At 43.4% G+C, this 27,573-nt stretch overlaps 1 protein-coding gene and 1 pseudogene across 2 annotated transcripts in view; both read right to left on the bottom strand.

The window, feature by feature from the left end:
* Nucleotides 1-27,573, bottom strand: part of Kif14 (kinesin family member 14) — a 64,509-nt gene that overhangs the window by 19,435 nt on the left and 17,501 nt on the right. For both annotated transcript variants that reach the window (XM_021160749.1, XM_021160757.2), the window contains 12 exons: nt 26,507-26,679; nt 25,717-25,864; nt 25,432-25,495; nt 22,529-22,713; nt 17,308-17,410; nt 15,996-16,159; nt 15,297-15,444; nt 14,494-14,646; nt 11,839-11,965; nt 9,292-9,385; nt 8,609-8,738; nt 1,708-1,808 (listed from right to left, as the gene is read on the bottom strand). In XM_021160749.1, coding sequence (XP_021016408.1) covers nt 1,708-1,808; nt 8,609-8,738; nt 9,292-9,385; nt 11,839-11,965; nt 14,494-14,646; nt 15,297-15,444; nt 15,996-16,159; nt 17,308-17,410; nt 22,529-22,713; nt 25,432-25,495; nt 25,717-25,864; nt 26,507-26,679 — 1,590 coding nt within the window. The remainder of the gene's footprint in view (nt 1-1,707; nt 1,809-8,608; nt 8,739-9,291; nt 9,386-11,838; nt 11,966-14,493; nt 14,647-15,296; nt 15,445-15,995; nt 16,160-17,307; nt 17,411-22,528; nt 22,714-25,431; nt 25,496-25,716; nt 25,865-26,506; nt 26,680-27,573) is intronic.
* LOC110309170 lies at nt 2,711-4,754 on the bottom strand (annotated as a pseudogene).

Raw genomic sequence — 27,573 nt, 5'->3', positions numbered from 1 at the left:
ACAGGGTTTCTCTGTGTAGCCCTGGCTGTCCTGGCACTCACTTTGTAGACCAGGCTGGCCTCGAACTCAGAAATCCGCCTGCCTCTGCCTCCCGAGTGTTGGGATTAAAGGCGTGCGCCACCACGCCCGGCTCTTACACATGTTTATAATGAACTGTCTTCTTCCTTTTAAGAAGGCAGTCATCCTAAAACCTCAGAGGTTTCATAAATGCCTCTCCGGTTTGTTGGTCTGGCTGAAGTCCGGGGAGGTCATTATCAGTCTAGGCTGACCTCCTCTCAGCTCTATACATCCATTTCCAACAGGACCACCCCTAGGTCACATTTGCCATAGCCCCACAGTATGTATCTCTCATCCTTAGGTCAAATCACCTGTAGACATCACTGTTTACTAGCACTGGGTCAGACATTATACCTTCTCTGTATTTAACATTTAAAAGATTATTTTCTCAGTGCAGAAGATTGAATGCATAGCACTTCATGATGCTAGATGTGAGCTGTAGCTCTGAGGTGCATCTCAGACCTAAGGTTTAATTTTACAGTATGTTGAAAGCTCACCAACAGTCTAAGCAATCATTACTGTGCACCAGGGTAGAAGGCTTGCACACATCACCTCAGCCCCTGTAACAACTCTGTAACATCATCCCACGCTGAAACCACAGAGGTCACCGAGGTGGCCAGGATGGCGGTTGCTCTATTTGGAACCGACACCTGGAGCTGTGTAGTACTTGTCTACTCTCGACGACAAGAGGGCAATGCCCCTGTGGTGGGGGCAACACTGATGGTCACACCTTGAACACTCCCACCCAACGCTCCAGACTCAACAGTTCTTAACGTCCTGTGGATCTCAGTCATCGCAGCCAACAGGAACGCCCATCTCCAACACACTGCTTTCCTTTCCCCAGCTTGAGACCAGAACACCCCTGAGCTTTTTCCTGCCTTAACCCCACAACCAGGCACCAAGTCCTAGGACTCTGCATCTCAATTATGTGGTAAATGCTGTTCTCTGTTCTTTCTCCAGTGCCTGACTCATGAGGACAGGGAAGATTTTCTTACCTGGGATTCCTCAGGACATGTCCGACAGTAGCCGTCATAGAAGCATTTGTTTTTAATAACAACAAAACAAAACTAAAGAGCTAGATGTTGCAGGTCAGAGCCTTTCGATACTATTTGCTCCTGTACTCTGAGCTTCTAAGATCAAAGCAGACCTAGGTTTTCCGTGAACAGCATCTATCTGCCTACTACGGATGCTTTTATGCTTTGATTTAGTAGACAATATTTGTCATGTGCAGATCAGATGTTCTTTATCACACTGGCTAACTCTTTTGTGGTGCTCATACTAACCTGACTGCATTTAAACATGTGTAACTTACAATAAAATATCATAGGTCAGATTCTTGAGATGTTAAAAGCAATGCTATTCCATATATATATATATATATATATATATATATATATGCATGCTATTCAGGTTGCTCTTAACTTAAAACTAGTACAATAAAATACTGAACTTTTTTGCTTATATAGCAAGCAAACTGGTAAACAATGTAATACTATATGCACTGTAATTTAATCAGTAACATTAATGTCACTTATATTTCTGGGGCCCTTTTACATATTATGACAGTACATCTCTCAAGATAATTTTATATGTTATATATATATTATATATATTATGTAAATCTGTATATACTTGCAATAGCCAGCTTACCTCCTTCTGGAAAGGGAAGAAACTGGTGTGCTTGTAATGTCGGGCTCCCACTCATCTGCAGGGTCACAGAAGACATCCTCACCCCTGTTACCACCGTCACTCTAAAGACAATAAAAAATAGCCTCCGCATTAAACATGGGTGAAAATGCTTTACAATTCAGTAAAGAAAAGCTTAAATGATTTTACTATTTTAAAATATAAAACTAAAGACCTACTGAATCAACTAACCTGGGCCCATGGCACTCACAGAGGCTGAGTCATCAACCAGAGACCATGCCTAGGCTGGACCTATGGCCCCCTACCCATTTGTAGCATTTGTGCAGCTTGGTCTTCTTGCAGGTTCTCTAACAACTGGAGTGGGGGCTGTCTGTGACTCTACTGCCTGCCTTCCCCTTCCCCTGGCTGGACTGCCTAGTTGGGCCTCAGTGGGCAAGGATGCACTTAGCCCTGCTGTGACTGGATGTCCCTGAGTGGGTGCCCAAGGTGGGGCAGCTTTCCCTTTTACTAAGGAGAAGGGGGGGAGTCGTGGGGGTTATCTGATTAGTCTTTTGTTTTTCTGTGTAGCCCTGGCTGTCCTGGAACCCGTTCTGTAGACAGGGGTGGCCTCAAGTTCACAGAGGTCCATCTGCCTCTGCTTCCTGAGTGCTGGGATTAAAGATAGGTGCCACCACCACCCAGCTTATCCCATTAGTCTTAACATATCATATAATTGATCAAATTAAAAACTAACTATACAAACTATAATAAACACATGTATACAGATGTCATTATGAGATTAATTATTTTGTAGGCTAACCTATAAACTACTATTTTGAAAGGCTAACCTAAAAAAAAAAAAACTAAACAAAATAGCAACAACAGCAAACTGTAATCACAAGATGCTGAAAATTAAAATAAGTCTCATAAAAACAATGAAATATTTCAAAAATTACAACTTGGACAGGGGAGGTGGCTCAGTAAACGCCTTACCTTGCCATCAAAATGCCTGAATCGATTCCTAGACTCATGTGAAAAATGCAGGGTGAGCCTGCACATATTTATCCCAGTCCTTGGGAGCTGGGTTGCTGGATCTCCGGCGTCCACGGCCTAGTGATCTCTAGGACATTGAGGAAAAGCGGCCGGTGTCTGAGGACCAACACTGAGGCTGTCCTCTGTTTCAGGCACACACACAACAATCACTTCTAGGTTGAATATATTGATAATAACCTATACATTAGATAGTAAAGCACTCTCATGAAAAGTCTACCTAGATACTACAGAGCTTGACAGTACAGCATGTGTAAAGACTAAGTACACAACTTCAGTAAATACTCAAAAGCAGGGAGTCAAAAAGTAAGCTCCAAGAGTAGGGTTTAGAGTGTGCAGTGGTGTAAGAATGGTCAAATGCCCTCGATGCTGCTTTAAATACACCTATACTTGTTACTGTAAAATCAGACATTAGTAACAGAAACAGAGATGGAAAGGAAAACCACCCTTAAGCACACCATAGAGAGAGACACCGTCACTGCTGTGACATCACACTTTCAGGATTTGGGATTATTGTCAAGTACACTTTGCTGGGGCTAGAAGGCAGGCTCAGTGGTTAAGAGCACTTGCTGCTCTTGCAGAGGACCTGGGTTGTGATCCCAGCACCTACATGACAGCTCACAACCACCTACAGCTCCAGTCCCGGCAGCCATGCCGCCCACTCCTGAATCCTGAAGGCACCAGGCACACATGTGATGCATGAATACACACACGGCAAAGCACACACATTAAACAGGCAGCAGCGCATGATGCTTTGCTTCCCTGGAACAAACCCTGAGTCCTCATGAAATGTGTTTTTCACAGGGCTGGAGAGATGGCTCAGCGGTTAAGAGCACTGACTGCTCTTCCAGAGGTCCTGAGTTCAATTCCCAGCAACCACATGGTGGCTCACAACCATCTGTAATTGGATCCAATGCCTTCTTCTGGTGTGTCTGAAACAGTGACAGTGTACTCATATACAATAAATAAATCTTTAAAAAAAAAAAACAAACACATTCAGCAGGTTTGGTAGGCTTCATTTAGGATTATTTTTAGTGTTCAAATTAAGATTGATTTGTAATCTGAGTCATGTTTTCAGCTTTTATGTTGGTTTTTGGAGGCGGCGGCGGCTTTGTGTGTGCATGTGTGTGTGTGCGCGTGCGTGTGTGTTGTTTTGTGTTTTGAGAGCAGAGTCTTCCTATGTAGCTGGCCTGTAACTATCTATGAAGACCTCAGACTCAGATCCACTTGCCTGTCTCCCAAGTGCTGGGCTTAAAAGTGTGAGCCACTGTGCACAATTCTTAATTTTTTTAAGTTACTCTGAGTATCATAGGATGAATTGTGAGAGGTTCTATAATACTTCCCACACAACAGGGCTTCTCTTTTCTCTGGCACCCTGAAATTGTGCTCATAAAGTTGACTAGAACCAGTGTTTTTTTAACCCCCTCCCATTCATTCCTTTTAGTTTTTAGGGGCACATCCTCATGTGTTCAAACTTTTGTACCCAGCACTGGCTGGCCCTGAACCACCGATCTGAACCCTCAGCTTCCTAAGTGCTGGGATTACAGGTAGGAGCTACCACATCTGGCTCTTTCCTACCTTGTTCTTTTTTTTTTTTCTTTTTTTCTTTTTTTTCAGTTCGGCAACTTTGACATTCAGCAGGTTAGTCCTCACCCACATTGACTGTAGATTTTTTAATGTGGTAACAGGCACGTCAGGTACCCATGTGTAGAGCTTGTTTGGTGAATCCTCATGCTCACTACATTTTCTGGACAAATGCACTTGGATGTGATACGGAACGTCCTTTCTCCTTTGGCCCAGACAGCTTTATTGCACCTGCTGACAATGTGCACATCTGGAGTCCCCATCTCCTTCATGGCAGATTTCTGGATTTCTCTGAGTGCCCAAGGAGCATGCTTCCCGAAGCCCACTCCATGGATGCTCGTGTGAATGTTCAGGGTGTATTGTTGGGTCACCACGTCTCTGATGGCAGAATGGCCTTTCTTCCTGTCACCCTTCTTGGAGGGAGCCATTCTGCCAGACCCAAGTTGGCAAAAGCTCTTTTTTTTTTTAAATTGTTTTTTGAATCTACTTCATTTACAAACTTTTAACACTATTACATGGTTGTCCTCCCAGTAATTCAGCTTTTATAATTTATCTTTTCCTAGAATGTCTTTCCTTTCTAGAAGTCTCAAATAACTAGCACAGGAATGGCTCTAAGGCAACATACCATAGAGCCCATATCCATACCCATGTTTACTGCTAGAATATTTACAATAGCGCAATAACCAGGAGATGGAAACTAGCCGAGATGTCCATCAAAAGATGAATGTATAAAGAAAATGTGGTATGTATGTGAAAATATATATATGTGTGTATGTGTGTGTGTATATATATATATGCAATGGAATTTTATACATCTGTCAAGAACACTAAAATCCTAACAGAAAAATAAACAGGGCTGGAAATCATTATGTTAACAAAATAAATCAGATTCAGAAAGGCAATGGCGTTTAGCTGTTTTCTCTTGTATATGGATCTGCAATTATGTATTCTGTGTGTTTACATGTGTAGAACAGGGGATCACGTGGGGGGAGGAGGAAAGAGATGGAACAACATAGATGAGGGAAGCCACAGGGAGCCCAGGAACAGAACTGAGAGATGAGACTGAGAGCCAGGTACAGGTACATGTGTGAAAGTGCTGCGATGAACTATTAATTTTTCATTAATTATATTTTATTAATTAATGTTTTAGTTAACATATGACTTTGTAAGCTAACCTAAGAATGCAAACACAGAGACCAACAGGGACATTAGGGTGGCTCAGCAGGTTTGGGCACTTGCTCCAAAGTTCTAGGACCCACAGGGCAGAAAGGGAGAAGAGGAAGGATCGACTCCCCGAAGCGGTCCTCTGACCTGTACACTCAGCCTCTGTGTGTCTGTCTGCCTGCCTTACACACACGGATAAGAACAAGTAAACAAACACAAAAGTAGCATGGCATGTTATTGATGACATAATTGCTTACTCAAGCTCGGTTTTTTGGTTTTGTTTGTTTATTTATTTTTCGAGACAAGGGTTTCTCAGTGTAGCCCTGGCTGCCCTAGCACTTACTCTATAGACCAGGCTGACCTCGAACTCGCAGAGATTTCCCCTGCCTCTGCCTCCTGAGTGCAGGGATTAAAGGTGTGCACTACCACTGCCCAGCTTGATTATCAATTTGGATACCATTTTCTGTTTTTATTTTTTGAGACAGCATCTCATGTAGCTCAGGTTAGCCTTGCGTATGGCCATGGATAAGCCTGAACTCCTTGGGTTCCCGAGTGCTAAGGTTACAACAGACACCATCTTCTTAGGACCACATGTCTCAGGTATTCATTAGTGACTTTTCCCTCACAAGGATCGCTTCACTTGCTTTCCTCTGTCTTATAATCTAGATTGAGTTAATTATCCTCACTTTTGATGAAATAATCCACAGAGTAAAGCTAGGACAATACCCTCTAGGCTTTAACACATATTTTCATTAACATTTTGAGCATTATATTAGTATTATAGAATATAAATTCTAGCAGTCACATAATTTGTATACGGGATATTTGAAAAATATTAATACTACTATTTAATACATGTTACAATTACTTTTGGGATAAATAAGAAGAAAATAACTTTAAGTTTATATCATTTAAAAACTCCATATAAATTTTCCTTAAGAAAAAAAAAAAAAAAAAAAACAAGGGCTGGAGAGATGGCTCAGTGGTTAAAAGCATTGTCTACTCTTCAGAGGTCCTGAGTTCAATTCCCAGCAACCACATGGTGGCTCACAACCATCTGCAATGGGATCTGACACCCTCTTCTGGTGTGTCTGAAGACAGCTACAGTGTACTCACATACATGAAACAAATAAATCTTAAAAAAAAAAGTCCTGTGTAGTGGCTCACAGCTTTAATCTTAGCAGGAGGATCTGGATTTCAGGACAGCTAGGGCTACCTAGAAAGACCTTGTCTCAAAATGTTTACTTATGCCTGTATGCTTGCTTGTGTGTAGGCAAGTAGTACAGTTAGCCATGGAGGCCAGGGCTTTGGACCCCTCTGGAGCTGGAGTTACAGGTGGCTATGAACCGCCAGATGCGATTGGTGAGAAGAGAACTTGGGGTCCTTTGCAAGAATATGAGTTTTTAGCCACGGAGACATTTCTTCAGCCTCAATTTTTATTTGATTCAAAGATATAAATCTTAAAATAAAAATGTAGAGGACTTAACAGTAAACTCTGAGCAAAAATAGATGTAAACACAAATAAAAAATATATACAAAGATAAAATATCATGATATAGTTTCAGAGCCTTCTAAACCCAACAGGTAGGGGGATCAGGAGTTTGAGGTCATCTTTAGCCATATAAGAAGTCTAAGCCCAATCTGTGCTGTATGAGATTCTATCTCAAAACAGAATAAAACCAATAAAAGGGTCACACAGAACTAGGGAAATGGGCTCAGTCGGTTAGATGCTTGCTGACCAAGCATTAGAACCTGAATCTGTGTAGTCAGCACTGGGTATATGGGTGCATGTCTGCATTCTCAGCACAGGAGAAAACAGTAGGACTTAGCAGTCAACCACCTTAGCCAAACTGATGAGCTCCAAGCTCAGTGACAGACTCTATTTCCCAAAATAAGCTGGAGAGTGATCAAGGAAGTCTAGTTTCCACCCACACAGCTTCATGTATGTGCAATCTCACACACACACACACACACACACACACACACACACACACACCCCACGCCACACAACATCAGGAAAAAGATTAGTACTAAGATGAGCAATCAGAATAAAAAACGTATTAATAAAATACATAGACCACTTAACAGAAACTGCAGCCAGGCTGGTGGTGTATACCTTCAACCCCAGCCCAGCAGAGGCAGAGGCAGGCGAGTCTGTGAGTCTGAGGCCAGCCAGCAGGACCCAATGAGGTCCTGTCTGGGAAAACTAAAAGAAGTCAAAGGCTACTTTACCACAAAGAAGCAAAGTAAAACCTTGGCTTCACTAGTTACTAAAAGAAAAGCCAAGCAAATTTCTAACATTACTTTGTGGCAATATTTAAACTAAGCAACCATGAACAGCAAACAAAACCCCCATATTTTGTTACTGTTTTTTGAAAATATAAGGCAAGAAAACAGATGTTAAAAATAACAAAGAGATGGTTTTAATTGTGATCAAGGAAAGCCACAATTAGACACACCCAGAAGACAATAATGGGAAAATAAGTAACAGCATACATTACTCAGGCACAAGGAGATAATGCCAAACATGGGGCTATCTCCCCTGAAACTTAAAGGCAAAGCTGGCAGAGCACACAGTTACAACAACAGACTCAGCTCTGAATGGCTGTCATACTTGAACTATGTTGAAGCAAACCAGTGAGACTCCACTGACATGCACAAGGAAAACGGATTCACACAGCCATTGATGCTGGGGATCTCAGTAGCTGATGGACCTCCTCTTATTTAACAGGAATATGTTACCTCTATATTTTGTTTTCTTTTGGGAGGAGCAGAGAGCTTGACAGGGTTTCATACACACCAGTTTGGCCTCAAACTCACTAGTAATTGAGGTGGGCCTCGAACTCTCCATCTTTCTGCATCTCAAGTGCTGTGATCATAGGCATGATGACCACACCCAGCTGCATTTGTAAGAGTTTCTTCCAGAGGATATGGATTCAATGTCCAGGGCCCACATGTTGGCTCACAACCCTTTGTAACTCCATCCCAGGGGATCTGACACCCTTTTCTGGCCTCTGAGGGTACCAGGTACCCATGTTGTGCACACAGACAACAGACATTCATGCAGGCAAACCACACATACAAATTTGTTTTGTTTTTTAATTTTACAGATTTTAATATCACAAACCTCATAAAGCTCTTTCATTGCTGCAAGTTTAGATTCAAACTTTTCCAGGCTCCAGAAAGTTGAGATCCCAAGCTGGAGGTTACGAACTCGAACAGAGGTATCAGAACGGCTTTTGTCTGATGCATCATGTCTGGAGAGAAAGAAAGATGCTTAAACCTAAAACACATAAACACCCAACAGGGCTCTTACTGGCAAAGAGCACGGTCTGCTCTTCCAGAGGACTCGGGTTTGGTTTCAAGTATCCATACTGTCTGGTTCACAAGCACCTATAACTCCAGCTCAAGGGGCCCTGGCGCCCTCTTCTGGCCTCCAATGGCTACTGTGTGCACACAGTGCATATAACCACAAGCAGGGGCACACATACATACAGCATAGCGAAATCATTTTTTAAAATCGGGGTGCAGATTGGGTGGTGTGGCTTGGGGCCACAGTACATGCAGAGCAGATGTGAGGCTGTGGATTCAATCCTGAGTCCCACCAACATAAGATAAACATGGAATAACATGGAATGCTGAAAAACAAGATTTCAACTCAAAAGGAAATCTTACACATGGAATCTTAAAGCCTGTTACCAGGGATTCTGATATCTGTTCTGTCCTAGAAAGAGACTACTATATAGACTTCAGAGAAACTTGAGTTTTAAAAAAATGATGTATAGGTCAACAAATGTAAAAGCCACTCACCTGCCAAAAATATAGCACTTTTTAAATTTGTCACTGATGGCATTGGCTTCCTGAATCATCGTGGAGAGTTTCATGGAGTTCCAGTTTGGCTGAACTAACAAAAACCATACAGATTAGAGCCAAAATGCATGTCTGACCACAGCACTCATCGCCAGTTAGAACAATCCCATACTACTGACATTAGGGGCTGGAGAGATGGCTCAGCAGCCGAGAGCATCAGCTGCTCTTTCTGAGGACACAGGTTTGATTCCCAGCATCCACACATTAGCTCACAACCATCTATAATTCTGGATCTCTAACGCCCTCTTCTGGCCTCTGTGGGTACCAGGCATGCACAGGGTGCAGATACACATGTAGGCAGAACACCCATTCGCATAAAAGGTAAAATAATGTTAAAATTTTTAAAATGACATTAAGCAAATGTTTTTAATCTTATATCACAAGAGAAGGGCAATGTATGAGTAATTTTTTTTTAATTCTTAAAAAGCAAGCTAGTCTTTACATAAAGTGAGTTGTCTTATACGTGGTGGAATGGAACAAAACAGAAAAGGATACTGGAAGAGAGAAACACCTATCATCCTTTCCTCTAATATGTCTAAAGGAGGTTTCTCTTATTTAATATTTTAAATATTAATTGATATTAACATGAATTAATATCAATTTTTAATATTTATTTAAAAATGCTTTATTTATCTAGTGGGGCATGAAAGTGCCATGACATGCATATACAGCTTAGAGGAGAGTCGTGGGAATCAGTTCTCTTTGTACCGTGTGGGTCTTGGCATCCAACTTAGGTCATCGACCTTGGCAGCAAGTGCTTCTACAGGCTGGGTGATCTTACCAGCCCCAAATTATTTTTCTTCACTATCTAATTTTTCTAAATCATCAGGTAAGATACATTATAGGTTAATTTATTAAAAATTATACCCCTTTTAAATTTTCTAGACAAATACAAAACTTAAGAAAGGTATCTAGAGGTATGGGTCCACAGAGAAATACCTGTTTCACATATGGCCTTGGTGTAACACACACACACACACACACACACACACTTTACTTAATAAATAACCACAGTAAAAGGAGAGTGATTTAGCAGTTCCATTTTCCATCTGTAAAGTTAGGATTTCACTCAGCTTTTCAAATGCTGGGCAGTTTCCTCCCACTGAGTTACAGCTCCCCACCCTAAGTCTGAGGTGTTATCATAAATATTTTCTCTATGTTATGTCATACAAAAAGCCACGTGTTATCCCATGGGTAATCTTCACCAGTAGTCTTCAATGGCAATGAAAGTTGTCTCTTAAAGACCAGGAACAGCTGGGTGTGGTGGCGCACGCCTTTAATCCCAGCACTCGGGAGGAAGGGGTAGGTAGATTTCTGAGTTCTACCTACCTGGTCTACAAAGCGAGTTCCAGGACAGCCAGGGCTATACAGAGAAACCCTGCCTTGAAAAACCAAAAAAAAAAAAAAGACCAGGAACAAGGTATTGTCACATCCAACAAAAAATTATGAGTCCCAGGTCCCAGTCAGAGACATTGACACAGGGAAGAAATGGAATCCAAATTAAAAAGGAATAAAATTGTCTGTGTATAGATGAGATGGGCAGCTAAAGAGTCCACCAAAACAGGTGCAAGAGAGAAAAAAAATGATTGTGTCTCTGTACTCTGAGAACAAATGAATTAAAACAGGACCAGAGCTGCGGGTGTAGCTCAGTAGGGAAGTGCTTGCCTGGAATGCACAGCCCCCGGCCCTATCCAAACTTGCTCCTGTGTTCTTTCTCTCCTTTCTCTCTCCTCTCTTTCTCTCCTTTCTCTCCTTTCTTTCCCCTCTCTCTCTACTCCCCCCTCCTCTCCCCCTCTCTCTCTGCCCCCTCCTCTCCCTCTCTCTCTCTACTCCCCCTCCTCTCCCTCTCTCCCCCCCCCCCCCCCCCCCCCCCCCCCCCCCCCCCCCCCCCCCCCCCCCCCCCCCCAGAAAGCAATGGGATACAGAAGGATACATCTCACCACAGAAATAAAACACCTGAATACTGAAATACAAATCAACTTTGATGAAAGAAACTGGACATAAATAAATAGAAAGACACAGTGTTCATGCATTAGAAGAATAAACCTTAAAAGAACTGGCTAAGGCAATGTACAGAGTCATTGTGATCCTTATCAAAATTCCAACAGCATCTTTCACAGAAATAGAATATCAACTCATTTCAGGCTACAATTTCAATAAATTAATTTGGGGGTGGGGGAACCACAACCATGCAGTCTATAGGACCGATACAACTATTCTAAAGACTGAGCATTAAAAACCATTCATATAAACATACTGACACACAAAACCCAGCATGTAGAACAAAGCCTTATTTATTCCTCTACTTACTTCTTAACATATGTATTTACTTGGAGCTGGGGATTAACCCAGGGCTTTCTGTATGTCAGACACCTTTTTTTTTTTTTTACTAAATTACATCCCCAGCCTAGCATTTTATATATGTAAAGGCAGCTAAGATAAGATAAAGAACGTTAGGAAAGTATGTTACGCTCAGTACATACTCACTGGTGAAAGTTTTATCCCTGTTTCCCCGATTCTCCTGAAGCATCTGTACTTCTTCAGCGATCTTTTGCTTTTCAATTTCTAAAGCTTCTAAGATCCTCGCATGTCGGATTCTATGGTCTTCTAAGGCCTAATGGATATGCATTTGTATAGAGCAGCACATGAGGAGATGGAGAAAGAGAATTTATATAATCAGAGGGGCTGAGTATGTTCGTTGTCTTCACCATACCAGCTATTTTGCTGTTTATATACACCTCATAACATCATGTTATTTACCTAACATATACATAAGACGACCCTTTTTAAAGCAGATTAGTCTAGCCAGCAAAATGGCACTCGCCACCAACACATGATGACCTGAGTTCGATCCCTGGGACTCACAGGGTAGAAAGAATCAGTCCCCAAAGTTGTTCAGTGACTTCCACATATACACCATGAGGTATACACACAAAAAGAGTTTAAAAAAAAAAAAAGAGACTAGTAGAGGCTGGGCAGACAGCTCAGCAGGCCGAGTACTTGCTATACATTATGAGGACCGTGTTTGTATCCCCAGCATCTGCATAGACATTTTGGAACTAGGGTTATAGCAGCTGTAACCCCGAGCACCATGGGAAGAAGGCAACAGATGGCTGGAGCTCACTGGCTAGCTAGTTCTGCCAAGAACAGCAGCTCCCAGGCTCAGTGAACCACCCTGTCTCAACAAGGAAGGTAGAACAGAGACTGAGGAAGACTTCTGATGTCAACCTCTGGCCTCCACACAACTGTCCAGGTGGGCAGGCATACCATGAATGTATATGAGTACAGACACATGCATACCACCCCCTCAAAAGATTGATCACTGTAATGCTATAATGACATTTCATCTTACCGTACTCATTTCATTAAGAACACATGGTTAACATATTTTATTAAACACAAGTTCCTCTTTTAAAAGATTTATTTATTTTTTTGTACGTGAGTACACTGTCACTGTCTTCAGAGCTCTTAACTGCTGAGCCACCTCTACAGCCCAAACACAAAAGTTTTTTAAAAACTGCCTTATAAACTTTCATAATGATTTTCCTCATAAGACCATTAGGATACTGTGAGTTTATGTGTTATTATCATCATGTCTGTGTGATTGTGTGTGGGGCTGGGGTGCACATGGCGGGTGCAGCCGTGGAGGCTGAAGGACCGTGTAGAGCAGGCTCTCTCCTTCCACCTTTATGTGGGTTCCAGGGCTCCAACTCAGGTCACGGGGCTTGTGAGGCAAGTTCTTTACCTGCTGAGCCATTTCACTGGCCATCATAAGAAATTTCTGATGGCACAGATTATCATTTTTCTTCCCATTGCTAATAAATAAAGAATCTGCAGGGTAAAAAGGGGTGCGAGGCACAGCTCAAGGAGGGCAGGAATTAGGACATTTGCTGACTCAATGTAAAAGGCAGGAGCTAAGAAGGGTTGCCCAGGGTTTCAGTGGTCTCCTGAGCTCCTCATGGCTCCGCCCAAGTTAACAGGCAGTGTGTTCACACACAGCGTGCTCACAGCCTGGTATACCATCAGGCTTCAAGTCTAGGGGAGAGTTTTCCTCCACCCCTGCCTCAGCCCTGCTCTTCCTCACCCCACAGACTCGGAAGAGGAAAAGAGAGAGAGAGAAAATGAGGCTACTGCCTGAGACAAATGTCAAGAGACAAGGAATGAGTGGGCACTGCAGTGCACACCTTTATACCAACACGGGGTGGGCATGTGAGGGGAACGGTAGAAACCAACAAATCTCTACAGGTTCTAGACTAGCTTGGTCTACACATGTGTTCCAGACCATCTCTCCAGCTCCAGAATTTGCATTTCTAACAGGTTTCTAGAAGAAACCATTGTTTCTCATCCAGAGAACACACGCTAAGAACCAGCAGTGTGGAGCTGGAGAGATGCCTTGGCAGTTACAAGCACTGGCTGCTCTTCCTGTGGACCTGGGCGTGGCTCCCAGCACCCACATGGTTCCTCACAATCATCACAAGTACAGTTCCAGGGGATCTGATGCCCTCTTATGTCCTGTTAGGGCACCAAGACCCACATCTCTCTCTCTATCTCTCACACTCACACACACACACATACACACACACACACACACACACACAGGCAAAACATTCACACACAAACAAAAAAACATAAAATCCACCAATATAGAAAGAAGGAAAGGCCGAAATGTTAATAAAGTAGCTGAAGATGTTGTTAACACACTAATGCTCTGGTTTTATCATTCAGTATTGTAAACCTTGGCTATTTCATGTTGGCCCCAGAAAACGGCCTTCATCCTCATTGAGATGGAAGACGTGTGTATCAAATGCTCCACGCCGAGCCCTAGGAAACCGCCTCTCTATCAGATTGTGACCCGATGTAATGCTTTGCTTTTCTTCCTAATGCACTTTGGGTCCTGGTTCCAGTTCCTTATGTTTATTATTTAACATGACCGATGACAGGCAGTTGTAGACACGAGAAAAGAAAACACTAGAATGGAGCTAAGAAGAGGGCTATGTGCCCGTGGGCTGTGGGCTGGTGCATGAGCAGCAGCAGGACAGGAGCTTGCGGGCAGCAGAGGGAGACGTTCCCACCTAGAGACCTTGCGGCTCTCTCATCGAAGGCTGCTCCCATCACAAGGTGCCGGCTCAGACTCAGACTCACCTGCTTTGTGGCCAGGGTCTCCATCTCCAGTCGCCTTTTGTTCACATATACTTCCTGTTCAAGATGCTGCTTCGCCCTTTCCAATTCCTCAATCTTGTGACTAGCTTTTTGGTTATTTAATTCCTCCAATCTCTTCCTTTGAGACTCTTCCCTCTTTATAAATTTATTAACAGTTAGTGAGAATTAACTCAGGCAAAAATGNAAAGACATTTTTCAAGACGGTGGCCCTAGGGTGTAAACCTTCCCCTTGTAATGAATGAACAAGGACATGGCAAAGCTGTGGAACAAACCACACTCATGCCGTTTACATGATCCAACCACACATGAACGTCACGGCTCCAACTTCTGCAAGTATGTCCTCTAAAATGGGTTTCTGGGGCCAAAGGTTTACCACTGAATTCCCCATGAGGAGCCACAACCCCTGTGCTGGCAGAAAGGAGTCTATTTTCTTCTCCTAGCAGTCAAGAGCTACTATTAACTTGTTACCTGCGACTCTAACCTTAGTAGCAAACACCTGTCCAGCTCCATTCTAAGGTTTTTCTTTCTTTCTTTTGGATAGTGTCTTGTCTCATGTATCCCAGGCTAGCCTTGAACTTAACTGAAGATGTGCCTGAACCCTCGATCCTTCTACCTCTGCCACTCAATTGCTGGGGTGTGCATCACCATGCCCCGTTTGTAGACCACACCCAGGGGTGCACATACGTTAGTAAGCACTAGACCAGCCAAGCACCCTCTGGGCGGCTGTCGCTCAGTTCCCCACTAGTCTGAGAAACCCTCTGAGGAAAGATTGGGAGCGCCCTCACCAGCTCCGCCTCTAGGGCCTGGATTTTGCGCTCATACGCAGCTTTTTGGGAAGAAAGTTCTTGCTGGGCCATCTCCTTTGCGATTTGAATTCCTTGCATCATTTCTTCCTTCGCCTTCAGCTGCGCATCTTTAATTTCTGCCTCAAGCCTACAAAGGAGCAAGAATAGTTTTCGAACAGCATTTTTTTATTAAGATAATTTTAAATCTTAAAACTTAATTTTTGGTATTTTATCTATAGTATTTTTGGATTTTTCACTGGTTTTGAATATATTTTGCCATACCAAAAAAAAAAAATAGAACAGAAAGAAAATATGATTATTCCTAGCTTAGTCATTATTGCAGATGCCTAGTTTCAAATTAGTGTAAATCATGTAAAGAAAATGTATCACAGAAAACATTTTAGTAAATATTATAGGTAACAGAGTGAACCAGAATAGGGTATTTTCTGTTATGCTAACAGTGCTCTAATTCCATTTTAAGACACAATAGAGCCTTTTTCTTAGTCGGCATCCCAGACTAGCCTTCTACATGCTATATACATGGAGGTCTGCAGAAGCGTCCATCCTCTTGTTTATTCAGCAGTTCAGAGTCTCTGAACGGGGATCGTGTCCTGTGAGGCGAAGGGCTAGCCTCTGAAACGGTTCATTTTGGTGCACGCTTTTGCTCACACATACACATTAGTCAGTGGTGACACTTACCGAGAACTCTGTGCTGTAAGTAACTCATTTTTGGCAAACTCAAAATCTTTTGGGCCTTCGCTTGTTGTGAGATTATTTCTACTTGACAGTTTTTTTCCTTTCTGGACTTCAACTGGATGATTAAATCTAAAATAATGATCTCCACCAAGAACCACCCGATCACCCTAAAACACACACACATACAAAAAAAAAATGTGTAAGATTGAGGCAAGTCTAACTGGAAAAAAACAAACAAACAAACAAAAAACAACAAAAAAAATGACAAACTTTGCTTAAAAAGAAAAAAAAAACATTTAAAATTTTGAGGCGAAAACAATAAAATACTGACAATGGTTTCCTATATGAGATAGGTTTTTTGTTTTGTTTTGTTTTGTTTTTAATTGATTTATTTTACGTATGAGTGCTCTGTTTTCATGCACACTGGAAGAGGGAATTGGATCCCATTACAGATGGTTGTGAGCCACCATGTGGTTGCTGAGAATTGAACTCAGGACCTCTAGAAGGGCAACCAGTGCTCTAACCGCTGAGCCTTTTCTCCAGCCCATAGCTTTAAGTGCTTTATTCTCCCTCTTATTCCTCTAACTCCACAGTTCACGGTGACACAGTATTATTGATGATAGACATTAAATCATAGCAGCTGTCACATCTGTTTAGTATTTTCCACGTGCCAAACGCTGCTGAGTAATTCACATGTGCACGTATGTTTGTGTATGTACAATAAAAGTCTCATTTACAACTCACAACAGCTTATGAGCAGCATACAATTCCACTGCTGGGCAAGAGGAAAGTAAGACCCAGACTTTATTAATAAAGCAGCCACTCACTGAATACCACTCTTTGCAAGCAATGGTATAAGAACTGTATGCGAATTATTTGTAGATTAATTCTTCTCTACCCTTGAAAAGTAGAATTCATAAAAAATGACTATTATTCTGGTTTGGCTGCAACAGTTTATGCCGGTTCTCCTGGGATACCTGTTAGTGGCCCTCTGAAAGTGTCCTAACCAGGTGGGACTGTCCCATCATCTAGTTAAGTAACTTGACAAAGGTGTCAGTGCAGGGGATGGACAGAGAGAGGATTTCAGCCTCTCGTGGCTTGATTCCTAAGCCCAGGTCTTCCCAGGACACAAAGTAGTGAGCCTAGTTCCTGGTTCATACCATTACAACGTCTCTTTGAACAAAGGAAGGCTACTAATGAGTTAATAGAAATTTTGAAATGGGAAAAGTTCTCAATTCAGGTCAGTGACTTGGGGGAAAAAACAGATGACAAACACAGATGACACGCTGGCACCTAACAGCTCCTGCCGACTTACATGATGTAACACTGTGGGCTCTGAGATGTGCGTCCCGTTTACGTATGTCTTTGCTTCTCCAGCTGGGACAATACTCACTGTTCCTCCAAAATTTCTGATAGTACTGTTGAAACAAAAAGTACATCGCTATAACGGTGGGGCACTTTACAAAGTAAGAACAGGTCAGAGGAATAAGTCTGCTTAGATTATCCCTCTGGTAGTAAGTTCATACCAATTTATAGCAACAATAATTTTAAATTATATTTTTCCCCCCAAAACACTGACGTTTGATGAACAGCAACAACGACAATAAAAAACCACTGGCACATCCAGCAATTGTAACTGCTGGTGTAGAGGAAGTTTTCACTATATTTTTTATTAACTCCTGGAAAAACAAATCAAAATGCTAAAACAAACGTTTCCTGAAAATGAAAAAAAAAATACAAAGAAAAAAAAGTTCAAGGAAAAAAACAATCAAATACTGACAATGGGTTCCTCCAAGAGAGCGTTTTCATGTGCTTTTATTTTTCTAAGTTTCTGCTTTTGTAACTGATTGCATCACTTGTCCTATAAATGGGCTTTCCTAATGGAAAGGCGAGACATTCCACAGGATGAAGCAGGGAGACAAAGTGTAGCCTTAGCCATCTAACTAACAGACCTTGCTGTGGGGAGCTGAAGAATTGCTTACAAACACCACACATGCAGAGGAGACTTATTCAGAAAATAGGAAACTTCAAAGGCTACCTAGACAGATACAGAAAACTTCAGCAAAAGCCAAGCCCTAACTCTAGACCTTTAGCATTGATTAGGCTCCGAGATTTGTAATTAGAGAATAATAGCTCAATTAAAGCAACCCAATGTAGCTGAGCAAAATGGTTCACTGCTGGGGGATGTGTCTCCTACCAGAAGGCTGTGTTAACCACATAGATTTAAACGATTTCCCTTACCATCCTGCTCTCCCACATCTGTGCACTCTGTTGTCACAAGTTCACAACCAGCATTCTGAGCCCCATGTTTCAGTTTCAACCACCAATCTCCTTCACGGGCCACTGTGTCTCCATCTGAGACCCACCTCACTGAGGCAACCACATCAGGACCTGCCCTTCACTGAGTCCCTCCTTGAGGGAAGGAGCTCCTCTTCCATATAAACATCATTCTTCCGACCCCAACTTGCATGCAAGTGCTCTTAGAAAGCTCTTCTCTAGGAAGTCTGAGGTAGATTCCTCCCTCTGAGCATGCACTTGACTGAAGAATTCCCTCACTCAACACCCAGGAGCCAGATGCGTTAGCAGTGAAGATGGATGGCAAAGCAGCTCTTGTGAACATTGTAGTCTACAGAGTAAGGCGCTGAAGTGTGTACTAAATGGACAGGATAGAGTTCAAGGCAAGCAAGAGACTTCCCAGCCCTCACTAGACTCTTCATTCTTTGGTTTAGTTTTGTATCTTTGTCACGGATGTAAATGATGCTGAACTTAGGTGATATATCAAACAATTATCAGGACTGTAAAAGGGTATGAAAAAACCTATCTTCCGACTAAATTAAAAGGCTCATTATATTCAGGCAGGGGTGGTGCACGCCTTTAATCCCAGGATTCGGAAGGGAAAGGCAGGCAGACCTCTCCATTCAGAGACAGCCTGGTCTACAGAGCAAGTACTAAGATAGCCAGGGCTACACAGAGAAACCTGTGTTGAAAAACCAAACCACCAATCAACCAACCAAATGAACAATGAAAAAAACTCAAGTAATCAGAGCCACAGAGTGTTTGAACAGATCCCCATATTTTTATAAATCACCACAAAAGAACAATAAACTACTTATTTGGCTATCTAGCTTAGTAACTTGAGGATAAGTATAACATCCAGAAAGAACTGATTACTCGTATGGAAATTAATTTGATTTCAAGTTCACACTAAACTTCAAAAATATAGAGGAAAATAAAAGAAAATATCTGATGTCACTATAGAAGCCACTTTTATATGTATATGTGTGTGTGTGTGTGTGTGTGTGTGTGGTAGTGTTACTTGGGATTGAACTCAGAGTCTTGTGCAAGAATTCAATCAGTGACTTATACCCTTAGTCCTTTTTTTTCCTGTTTCTTTAGAGACAGAGTCTCACTAAGTGCTCAGGTTGGCCTTGAACTCATTCTGAAGCCCAGTCTGGCCTTGAACTTGCAATTCTCCTGTCCCAGTCTCCTGGTATAGGTCTGTGCCATCGGGTCTAGATAAAACATGTTCAACATCCTTAGCCATCAGGGAAATGCAAGTCAAACAAACTTTACTATTCTACCTTATACCTGTCAGAATGGCTAAGATCAAAACCACAGCGACAGTTCATGCTGGTGAGGATGTAGAGCAAGGGGAACATTCATTCCTCCATTGCTGGAGGGGAATGTAAACTTGAATTTGTACAGTCACTTTGGAAATCAATTACAATGCAGTTTCTCAGAAAATTGGGAATCGATCTACCTCAGGACCCTTCTATACGACTCCTGGGCAAATACCCAAAGGTATTCATACCATTACAAGGACACTTGCTCAACTGTGTTCACAGCAGCTTTGTTCTAATAGCCAGAAACTGGAAACAACCTAGATGTCCATCAGCCAAAGAATGGATAAAGAAAATATGGTACATTTACACAATGTTAAAAACAATGACATCATGAAATCTGCAGGCAAATGGATGGAACTAAAAAATATCATCCTGAGTGAGGTAACCCAGGCCTGAAAGACAAACATGGTGTGTACTCACTTAGAAGTGGATATTAGCTGAAAGTAAAAGACAATCATGCTACAGTCCACAGACCCAGAGAGGCTAAGGAACAAGGAGGGCTTAAGGGGGGATGAAAGGATCTCCCTGGGAAAGGGAAGTAGATTTTGCAGGTGGCCTGGGGTAGATGGGCTTGGGAACAGGAGAGATCAGGTGGTGGTGGGAGAACAGGAATTGAGGCTTTACAGGGATGAAATGGAAAGCTACTGCAATGGAAACTGCATGGAATCTACGACAGTAGCCCTAGCAAAGACTCCTAGTAATGGGGAACACAGAGCCAGAACCAGCCATCTTCTGTAAGCAAGCAAGGCCTCAAGTGGACACCAACACAGCCACAAAACCTTTAATCTAGAGATTGTCCTGCCTGCAGAGGGTTGTGGGACTGGAGCCTAGCAGAACTGTCATCAAAGAAACCAGAGACACTTCATCCAGCAACTGATAGGAGCAGATGCAGCATCCTGGAAGAGCTCCAAGAGCAAGCCCTGTTCCTGAGAGCCTAGAAAGGTGTGAAGTGCATCAAAGCCCTGATAAGATTCACTACTGGTATAAATGAAGAGTTAAGTCCTTAGCACTCCTGACGTTCATCCTCCTGTAAATAAGCAAAGATGCTAGGGATCTGCTAGCAATTTGACTTTAATTAGCAGCTGCTGGGCTCCCCTTTGTGTCCTGGCTGCCTTGTGCAAGAGGACTACCAGTCTAAACCAGCCAGACTACATCCTTATGTTAGCAGCAGCCATTATGGGCACTCCACAGACTGTGACAGAGCTACAGGATGACTACCACTGACTGCCACGGCTCCTTGGACTCAAAGGCTTCCTTTTATAAGCTACTTGGGTCATAACAGTAACCAAGACCCTCCTGAAGACGCAGCCTCAGCCAGGACTTGTTCCAACTAGTTGTGTAAGAGTTTGTATTAGGAACTCTAGCAATCTTTTCCATCTAAGCCAGGGAAGCAGCACTTCTGGTGACCTAGCAGAGCTGACTGGTGCTACAGAAACAGCCCTGTGACCAGTGCAAACACAAACACTATTTGCCAGGTCTATTGTGACTGCTGCAACACCCCCCTTCTGGCTATACATAAGTAGGCTCTTCAGCACGCTTGCTGAATCAGATGGGAGACATTCCTTCCTGTTTCCTACTCTGGACAGTCAACACTTAAAAGCCCAGCAAAGGCTTCTTCTCTTCTTTTCATGTTTACTTTAATAGCCTAGGCTGAGCTATTGACAAAGAACACAGCAGCAGAGACAGCAGCCTGGGAGTGACAGCAACACACGAGCAGTCAGCAGGCCACATGGCAAAACTGGGAAGACAGCTCTGAAGAAGAGGCAGCTGGACAATTCAGTAGAGCTGCCAGTGCAGGAAGGGTGAGGGGAAAGAGAGAGAGAAGAGAGCTAAGGCTGAAGAAGGGCAAAGGCCAGAAAGAGCCAGAGACGAAGCAGACCCTGGTCACTGGAAGAGGTTCAGAGAGAGCTATAGAGTCGGGAGGCTCAGCTGCTCTAGGCTCAGGGGACATTCACAGTGGCCACTATTGAGGGCCTGGGAATCCCAACACCTCAGCCTGCTGAGAAGCTACAATGCTAGCTGTGCAAAGGGCTAGGACTGTACAGGACCTGTACCACTTGTAGAGCTAAGGGTTCCACAAGACTGTGGGATGCCGCCCGCTGTCAGCCCACCACCCGCTGTCTGGTTACACTCACTACTGCAAAGGCCTGCACCAGAAACCTTTTCCTTGCCCATGATCTCTTCCCCAGCGGCCCAAGAGGACCCAACCAGTCCACTGGTGAGACTTATAAGAACATTAGGAAAGGACAAAAGTAAAAACTACTCAAATGTCTACCAAAAAAATAAACTGCAATGATCTGTGATAAATTCAGATAATGGGATTCTTCACAGCAATCAAAATAAGACTCTTGAAGTCCATAATTTAAAAAATACAACACAAAGTCAAAAAATGTTTACAAATACTATTATCTCAACAATACACACAAGATCATTTCACATATGTGAACAAATTCACATGAAACAAAACAAATTTAACTTGTCAATTCAAACAAAAAGACTTCCATATAAGGTGGATAGTTTACAATGACGTTTACTATTACAATTCTAAGAAAAAACATTCCCTGTAAATAGCAGGTCAGGTACACCACAGGGAGCAGCATCCTGAACCTTACACTGAGAGGACTCCTCTGCTGTTAAACACATTCAGTGTTTTTCCTCCCTTAAAGGGAGTGTTGAACTGGGGGGTGGGTGGTGGCGGCACACACATTTGATCCTACTCAGTTTACAGAGTGAGCTCTAGAACAGTCAGGGCTACACAGAGAAACCCTGTCTCAAAAAACCAAAAAAGAGTTGAAGAAGCACTGAGAAGAATCAGTATAAATGAATGCCTTAAAGGACAACGGCCTCCCTAACGAGACCCAGAGGGCTGCTGACAGCAAAGGGCGGTCCCCTGCAGGAGACGGCCGGACGTACCAGTGATCATCGGCAATCAGCACTCCAGACAACTGGATATCGTGGCTTGAGCTTGGTGTGTGCTTTCCAACTGTGGTTACTCCCTCCTTTACCATGTAGAGCAGCATCTCCGACAGCTGTGGGTCTTCATTGAGATTGACAAGGTTTGGCAAGTGGTTGTCCATTTGAAATGTAACTCCCGCTTTCTGGTGGAAGCAAAAAGAAAATCAGTAAAGCATTAAATTCACCTAAAAGAATGGCCTATGTTGAATATTAGAATCACTTTACAGAGCTTCAGTGCATACAGGTTCATCGAGATTAAAGTTCAGTAGCAGAGTACATGCATGTCAAGTGCCCTGGCTTTAAGCATGCACACACACATGCATGTGTGCAGGCGCATACACGCACGCATACATGTGCACACACACAGCCCAGAAGCCCCCCTTCATGGCTTCTCTATGCCCGTCACCAGACACTCCTAAGCACATTGTTCTGCAGCTCTTTCCTCACACTTCCCGTACACTGTCACCTCAAGGCATCTCTGTCAGCTTGCTTCTATTCTATGCAGACTTGACCACGTCTGCTGTTTCATCAGCACCACCTTAAACTGACGCACACAGAATCGGCACAGGAGCCTCTGGAGCACCCTGTCCCTGTTTCCTTTGTTCCAAATCCCATCCTACACAGGGTGATTCCTCAACTCCCTGTCAGCTACTCCAAGAGCTTCTCACTTCCTAAAGAGTAGATTCGAGTAGTAGATCCCTTAGCCTAGGAATCCAGAGCTCAGTAAGCCAATGGCATCTTCCATGTTTACCTCTCATGACCTCATCCAAACTGCTTGATCTCTCCTCTTCTCTTCTCCAATGCTTTGTTCTCACCTACCAAAATCTTACTCAACCTCATCTCTCACCTCTTCTTTTGTTTTCTTTCTTGTGTAAACTCGGCTGGTCTGTAACAATGTACTCCAAGCTGGTTTCAAAACTCAGGATCCCCCTGCCCAGCCTTGAGATGCTAGAATTGGAGTCATGGATCACCACACCTGGCAAATCCTACCTCTTCTGTTAGGATATCCTGACCGTTCCCAAAAACCTTTCCTGCTTCCTTTGAGAGTGTGTGTCTATGTGCATGTATTCGGGTAGGGGTTGGGGTATGTGGAGGCCAGAAGTCAACACTGGCTGTCTTTCTCATTCACTTTCCACCTTATTTTTTGAGACAGATTCTCTCACTGACCCCAGGCTAGCTGGCCACTTAACTGCAGGAATCCACTTATTTCCTCCTTACCCAACCTCTTTGACCTCCTAGCACTAGGGTGACGGGCATGTGCTGCCAACACTCTGCCACAGCCTGCTTTTCATGGCCGCTGGGGAGCTGAGCTCAGCGCCTCTCCTCTGTGCACTGGTACTCAGGGAGAACCCGCTGAGGCATCTCTCTGCTCCTTTCCCTCAAGTTTTACAGATATTCTATCACCCACATGGCTTCGGCTGCCTCTCTGAACCCTTCTCAGATATCCTCTGGATTTCACTACTGTAAGGGGTTTGAGTCCTCCAAAAATAAAAACTAAGACAAAAAAATTCCTCCCTCAGCATTACAACCCCTCTGCCCAATTTAGACAATACTCATTTTCAGAGTTCTATGTGTGACTCTATTTTATCTTGTTACTGTTCATCAACTGTCCTTTACCCTCACACTGCCGCCCCGACCCCCACCATCAGTGGCCTTACAGCTTCACAAGTGCAGTGCCCACATTTCAAGAACCTGGAATCATTGCTGACTTCATAGTCATTTCTATTACAACTGAGCCTCAAATCAATTATCCCAGGGCTGGTGAAAAGGACTCAGTAAAGGTGCGTCACAAACCTGATGACCACACTCAGAATCCCCAGAACACATCCCCCATGACATAGCACACATCTACACAGAACAAAATGTCTGAAATAATCAAGACATTATCCCTTTCCCACAGCTCTGCCTCCTGACCCCCTCCTCCATGACTGCCACATTGTCTAAGCTCTCACTATCTCATGCCGTCACCACACCAGCAGCTCCTAAATGACTCTCCTTCCAAAACTTCGACTTTCCTTCTTCAAATCCACCTTTCCCACTGCAAAGGAAACTTTGCAATGACTGCCATCTCTATATGTAGGCTCCAGGCAACCACAAGCCAGATCCAGCTATTCTTCCCCCACACTTCCATCCTGATGGTTCTTTTGGTTTGTTGTTTGTTTTTCAAGACAGGGTTTCTGTGTAGCCCTGGCTGGCTCAAACTCAGAGATCCACCTGCCTCTGCCTCCCAAGTGCCGGGATTAAAGGCGTGCGTGCGCCCCCACTGCTGGGCCTGATGGTTCTTCTGTTTCAGTGGCAAAGCTTAGCACACCCAGCATCTGGGGCAGCAGGGACAGCTGAGTGACCCCCACAGGGACTCCACGGTGAGGAGGATAAGGAAGGTGACCACAGGGCAAAGCCCAGGATGGAATAGAGGGACAGGGGAGGAGCTGCTGCTTGAGGGCCTGGTTCCTGGTGCAGCCAGGAATCAAGCTGCCAACACCCTCCAATGCCAGGCCCTGAACCAGCCACGCCAGCTGTGCTGGCCTCTGCATCAATACACCTGGCTGCTGTGTCAAGGTCCCGGGAGACAGCACAGGTCTGGCCCCTGGGACAGGAGAGCTGCCGGGGAAGACTGCTTAGGCGGCCCTGGTCTGCTCAGGAGGACACAGACGCCGGCCCAATTCCAGTGCAGGAGCAGATAGAATTGGCGAGACCAGCAGTGGCTTTGTGATCTGCCTGAGAGCCCTTGGTCTCTAATGACTCTGTTAGTTATCTTTACGTATTTCCCTGTACAGAATTGCTATATGATAAAGATAGGAAATGAAACTCACAGGCGGCCTTTTTCTATTTCGAGTCAGCTTAGGAAATTGAAATGATACCTGTAACTCCTTTGTCTCTTGAAGTTTTCTTTTTTCAGCCTGTTCAAACTTTTCCTTCCATACTCTTTGCAAAAAAGAAAACACTCAAGTTAAAAACCCACTTGTGGAGGATGGAAATTAAGAGACCACCAGAGAAGCTTGCGGAATCCCGACACCCACTTACCATATGACAACTGAGTTCTACTCTAACGGAGATGGTGAGAAAGATCCAGGAGTCTCTCCCAGCCGCCCAGTCCTCTAAGTGTGTAGCAGGACCTCCGTGTTTCTGGTTCTGAGTGCACTCACCTCTGAATCTCTGCCATGTCTCTCTCCTGCTGATGCAGCTTCATCCTTAAGGACGTTATCTCTTGCCGACAGAGTCGGTACCGTTCAGGGTCAATGTTCCGACTGCTTCTCTGGGCAGCTTTTAACTTTTCAATTTCTGCTTTCAACTCTAAAGATTTGTAAAACAGACATGTGATGACTGGCTGGAAAAAGATTTCCATTCCCCCTTAACCACTCTTTCCTAACCTTTTCCTGATCCCCTCTCACACTTTCCCTCTCTCACTGTACATGTACTCCCTCCATCTCTGTCAGGTTTGTAACTAGGACACATTAGCAAGCAGGCATGGAAAAATAGTTTTCTCAAAATTACATTAAAATTGGAATTAATTAATTAAACCTAAATTGTGGAATATTTTTATAATTAAGGAAATGGGGGAGGGAGGCTTGTTAAAATGCTTGTTGTACATTCTTAAGAATGGAAGTAGCACCTATGTATATGCTGGGCATAGCAGCCTTTCTATAATTCCACTACTTGCAAGGCAGAGATAACTGGCTAGCTAGCTTAGACATATTGGGGAGCTTGGGGCCAACTGAAAGAAACCACCTCAAATAAAAAAGATGGAGAGAAATCTTGGGAGACTCCTAACATTAGCCTTGGGTGTCCACAATACAGCATGCAAACAAATGTGCGTACACACACACTCAGTGTGCACACACATATACATGCAAAATGGATAATAAAATTACACACACTCAGTGTGCACACACATATACATGCAAAACGGATAATAAAATTTGAAGCAATGGTCACCTCTGATCAACTTTGCATTCATGTCCTCGTTGACTTTGGCGATATTGACTATCAGGCGGGCTTGGGTGGCATATCTGAGTGTGCTCAGCGTTTCCTCTATGTTGCTGGCAGCAGGACTGACAGTAGCAATCATGGCTGTTTTTGAATTTCCACCCAGGCTTTCTTTTAATAGCCTTTAAGGAAAAGAGAGAAGCAGCCACTGTTAGACTTCTGGTCTACAACCACCTGGTAGCAGTAACTATCTAGAAAACTCAAATCAATAGAACGGGGAAACATTTTTCATTGACTACACATCTGATAGAGGGCTAACGTCCAATATATATATATATATAAAAACAGAACGTCAAAAAACCAAATAAGCCAACTAAAAATGAGTTCTTGAAAGATAAAAACACAAACGGCTGACATGTTCCACATCCGTAGCCCTCAGGGAAATGTAATGAAAACTACTTTGAGATTACCGCAGTCAGAATGGCCAGACAGCTAGGCTGCTTCCAGTTTCTGGCTGTTCTGAGTAGAGCCAGGAGTGCAGACTTGTACAGCCACTATGAAAACCAGTGTGGTGGCTCCTCAGGAAGCTGGAACGATTCCTTCCAGACAAGCGACACCACTCTTGGATATATACTCAAAGGACTCAGCATTGTGCTACATCCACGCTTGCTCATCTTCTTCATTGCTGCTCTATCACAATAGCCAGAAACTGGAAACAGCCCGGATGTCCACCAACACAAGAAGGGATAATGACAATGTGGGACATTCACACAATGGAAGAATATTAGTCAGCTGAGGAGAAAAATGAAATTATGAAACACACACAGAAATGGATGAAGTTAGAGGAAATCACTCCATGTGAGGTAATGTTCTATGTAAGAGCTCTGCATGCACATTGCCAACATGCAGACACAAAAATGCACACTGTAACATGCACACTGCAACATGCACACACACAAACCCGCACACTGCAACATGCACACACACAAACCTGCACACTGCAACATGCACACACACACAAACCTGCACACTGCAACATGCACACAGAAACATGCAGACACACAAACCTGCACACT

The sequence above is a fragment of the Mus caroli genome, chromosome 1 (genome assembly GCF_900094665.2).
Source record: "Mus caroli chromosome 1, CAROLI_EIJ_v1.1, whole genome shotgun sequence".
NCBI classification, from domain to species: domain Eukaryota; kingdom Metazoa; phylum Chordata; class Mammalia; order Rodentia; family Muridae; genus Mus; species Mus caroli.
This window is presented reverse-complemented; position numbering and strand designations above follow the sequence as displayed.